At 43.4% G+C, this 4,713-nt stretch overlaps 1 protein-coding gene across 1 annotated transcript; it reads left to right on the top strand.

Annotated features, from left to right (window-relative positions):
- Positions 1–397: 397 nt before the first annotated feature.
- On the top strand, positions 398–4,688 carry SARC_13052 (hypothetical protein; the record flags this gene model as incomplete). The annotated part of the gene is made up of 4 exons (XM_014292826.1): positions 398–542; positions 1,109–1,184; positions 2,582–3,438; positions 4,591–4,688. Coding segments are annotated over 4 exons (1,176 nt in total), but the record flags the coding sequence as incomplete, so codon positions are not given.
- Positions 4,689–4,713: the final 25 nt, after the last annotated feature.

Below are 4,713 nucleotides of genomic sequence, written 5' to 3'. Positions count from 1 at the left end.
TACTACTATATATAGTACTTTACGAGGCAGTGTATGCCGAATGGCTGACTGTGCAGCACTGGGGGGTGTTTGTGGGCGAGGGGTATCTCTTCCCAGAAGTCATTCGTAGTACAGCCAAAACAAAACAAGACTAGGCGAGCCAAGTTTGACCCAATTAACACCACCTGGGTAGCTGTTGGGTGTTTCTGGTGTGAACGCTCCTCCCGGTACGCCGCTACTAACTTGTCCAATGCCTCCACTTTACTGGAACGATTCCTCCTCTTTAATTGACCATTGCCACATCTTGTATCGACCAATGCCACCTCTTTCTTTTACCAACTTTATTGGACCAATTCCTCCTCTTTAATTGGCTATTGCCACATCTTCTATCGACCAATGCCACCTCTTTCTTTTACCAATGTCTCCACTCTTACTCGTATGCGCCACAGGCAATATACGTCGGGCTGTGTTGGATGTGATTGCTCAACCTCAGGCCACCGACGAGTTCTACTACAGCAATGTGCTCGATAGAATGGCGGATAAGACGGGCATGCTGGGTGGGGGTGTGTAGTGTGTGGGGGGTGCTGAGGAGGACTTGGATTGTTGTGTGTGTACGTATTTTTAGGTGCCAGTGTGTATGTATGTGGGTATGTAGGAGGGTGTATACCTATATATGTGTGTAATATATAGGGTTTAAGGGTCGCAAACCCCTTATATATGTGGGAGTGTGGGTGTAGAGTGAAGGTATGCGTGCATTTCTGCCTCTACCACTCATTCACTCCTCTCTGTTGAATCGTCGATCCGCAGATAGTCTCCTCCAAAAAGATCGCAATTTCACAGCGTTCCGTTGTACCATATACCCTATTGATTAACATATTATTGGTCGTCACAGGGTCTCAAAAAGATCGCAATTCAACAGTGTTCCGTTGTACCATATATTCTATTGATTAACATCTTATTGGTCGTCACAGGGTCTCTAAAAGATCGCAATTCAACAGTGTTCCGTTGTACCGTATGTTCTATTGATTAACATCTTATTGGTCGTCACAGGGTCTCAAAAAGATCGCAATTCAACAGTGTTCCGTTTTACCATATGTTCTATTGATTAACATCTTATTGGTCGTCACAGGGTCTTGGCGGATTGTCACGGTTTACATTGATGGGTTGTTTGCGGGTTGCTTCCCTGTGGCGCCTGTTGTGTTCAGGTGAGTTGCGCGGTGATTTCGGGTGGCTATAAATAGAACAACAGTACTAATAGGACAGATGACCGTCTCGTTCTCTCGTCATTCGGTTTGACGATAACATTTGAACTATAAAAAAAAAGATTCAATGTCACGCTTTTACCTACTTATTCAAATCAATATTCGGTACGAATCAATATCTCTACTTATTCGAATGAATGTTCGGTATGAATTGATATCTCTACCTATTCGAATGAATGTTCGGTATGAATCGATATCTCTACTTATTCGAATGAATGTTCGGTATAAATTGATATCTCTACTTATTCGAATGAATGTTCGGTATGAATTGATATCTCTACTTATTCGAATGAATGTTCGGTACGAATTGATATCTCTACTTATTTCTCCAACTCCTACTGTGGGCCGTTGATTGATTCCATTTAGATCTATCTAACGGGGTCTTCAGGTTTCTGTACAGCGTCAATCTTGAGGTTCATTTACCTACTAACACAATAACCGGCACATACACTTCAGTTACAGCGGAGGGATATACACAGGTCTGTATGTGAAGTAGTCTGCTCACCCGCATATAAACCCTACAAATGGGCTCTTCACGCTTAGGTATCACGCACCCATACACTATATACTGTGTACGTATATACTCATACACTATATACTGTATATGTACACACCCATACACTATATACTCTATACGTACACGCCCATACACTATAGACTGTATACGTACACACCCATACACTATAGACTGTATACGTACACACCCATACACTATATACTGTATACGTACACACCCATACACTATGAACTGTATACGTACACACCCATACACTATAGACTGTATACGTACGCACCCATACACTATAGACTGTATACGTACACACCCATACACTATAGACTGTATACGTATACACCCATACACTATAGACTATATACGTACACACACTTCAGGCTTCTCCGACTCGGTGGTGAGCTTACATACACGCACAAACATGCACTATACTGGTTCACGCCTCCAGACATTTTCGATATACGAGCGTATGAAGCTTCTTCGACTAACTAAGTTGTTAGTTTTACATACACAGTGGGGGCATGAACCCCCTATCTGTGGGATACACCCCTTTGACCTACCCTCCGTACGCCTACCTACACATCACACACCTAGACTCTGTATGCGTCTACACAGCATTCCGGTTTTATCGCTCCACAATTAAGACAACTCCCACTTCCAAGCCCATACATTTCAGAGGTTTCCCACTCACTATCGTACCAAGGCATCGCCAGATCATTTAATTTAACTATATTACTTACTTTTAACTTCACTGTAATACTTTACTTTTAACTTGACTGTGTTACTTTATTTTTAACTTAACTGTATTACTTTACTTCCACGTATACAGCGGAGGCATGAATCCCTATCTGTGGCGACCGCTCACCGGCATACGCACCTTAGACCTGCCGTCTGTACGCCTAGACATCACGCCCTTCGTAGGCATGCTCAACCACCACAGCACCAACCACCACGCAGACACACACACACAAACACACACACACATACACAACATCACGCTCAGCGTCAACATGAATACGCACGAGAAGAACACTTTCTGGCTCATGGAGGTGGCTGTGGTAATGTATCCGTGTGCGGACGACTGTGCGAGTGTGTCGGGGTCTCCGCCAATCATATCGGCGCCTGTGCCCGTTGTTGTGGAGAGTGGTGCAGTGCAACCAATGAAACCGCAGAGAACAGACGGCGACGACCAATCAGAACGCGCCGATAATCCCGCGGGGGCGACCACGGGCACGGGAATGGGCTCAGGAGATGCGAGATACAATACAGACACGGGTTCTGAAATTGACTTGTTGACAAACGAGGGCAGATTTGGCCCAAAACTTGGACGAGGACAGGCACCATCTCGTGTTGGGGCCCCGAACAGACCTGAGCGGTCCTTAAACAGAGACAGACCACTGGAGTACTACTACACCAAACTGGCTGCCGCAGCTACTGAGGGGAATGGTGACATGCTGAAAGACTACACATACAGATACGATGCGTCTGTTGTGTACAAGTATCGTATAGAGGGACATGCATGGCTTGACGGCGTGCATGAGGAGATCGACCTCGCGTACAGTAACGCCTGGGTAGATGTGCGTAACCATGGCAACCAGGCTCGGAGTGATACCGTAGGCCGTGTCAAGCACGCGACAACTAGTGCGTCGATTGCGATTAATATGAGCCAATCGGAAGAGGCGGATGGTAAGCTGGTTTGATTTCGGCGTATTCAGTTTTTTTGTGTGTGCCTTTTGTGTTCTTAAGTAAGGTGTCGTATCGCAATAACATGTGATGTGCTTTATAAATCCGAGTTGAGTGAATTCTTGTATGCATATGCTGGTGTTGAATCTGTGGTGTTGTTATGATGTATGAAGATGTCTTTATATCATCTGATATCGAGTTGAGTGAATTCTTCTATACATAAGCTGGATTGCATCTGTGATGTTGTTAGGATGTATGAAGATATCTTTATATCATCTGATATCGAGTTGAATGTATATAAGCTGGTATTGCATCTGTGGTGTTGTTAGGATGTATGACGATGTCTTCATATCATCTGATATCGAGTTGAAGGAATTCTTCTATATATAAGCTGGTATTGCATCTGTGGTGTTGTTAGGATGTATGACCATGTCTTTATATCATCTGATATCGAATTGAATGAATTCTTCTATATATAAGCTGGCATTGCATCTGTGGTGTTGTTAGGATGTATGACGATGTCTTTATATCATCTGATATCGAGTTGAATGAATTCTTATATATATAAGCTGGTATTGCATCTGTGGTGTTGATAGGATGTATGACGATGTCTTTATATCGTCTGATATCGATTTGAATGATTTCTTCTATATATAATAGGCTGGTATTGCATCTGTGGTGTTGTTAGGATATATGACGATGTCTTTATCTCATCTGATATCGAATTCCATTCTATCATGCCCCACGTGCTAACTGTTTCACAGTATGTCGTATCCTGTGAACTTGATTGTATTATATGCTTTCGATATATACGTTGTTGATCACAATAGAACGTGTAGTATTTATGTACATATATGTATGTATGGGCAAATATAACGTGTAGTTTTTATGTACAGATATGTACGTATCTTCTATGTTGTTTACGTGGTGCTACTAAAAGCGCGTGCTTTCATAGGCGAACGACTAACTAATGAGTCGCACCAGTATGCATAAACCAATTCACCTGTGAATGTACACCCAGCCAGCCGAACATACGCATCCCACCCTCAGACTCCTCCAACTATATTACCAGAACGCCACCGTGCTCCCTCACTACACACGAGTACTTGACTCTGGTCCCGACTCCTGTTGATTTATTACTTGTATTATTAATAGAAACACTGCCGGCTGAGGATATGACTGTGGTCATCAAGGCGCACGGGGCAGTCTGCGAATATCCCTTCGAGTTCAATGTCACGACCAAAATGAGCGAGGTCGGTAACAGATTTTAGAATATAT

Source organism: Sphaeroforma arctica (genome assembly GCF_001186125.1).
Source record: "Sphaeroforma arctica JP610 unplaced genomic scaffold supercont1.2848, whole genome shotgun sequence".
NCBI classification, from domain to species: domain Eukaryota; class Ichthyosporea; order Ichthyophonida; genus Sphaeroforma; species Sphaeroforma arctica.
This window is presented reverse-complemented; position numbering and strand designations above follow the sequence as displayed.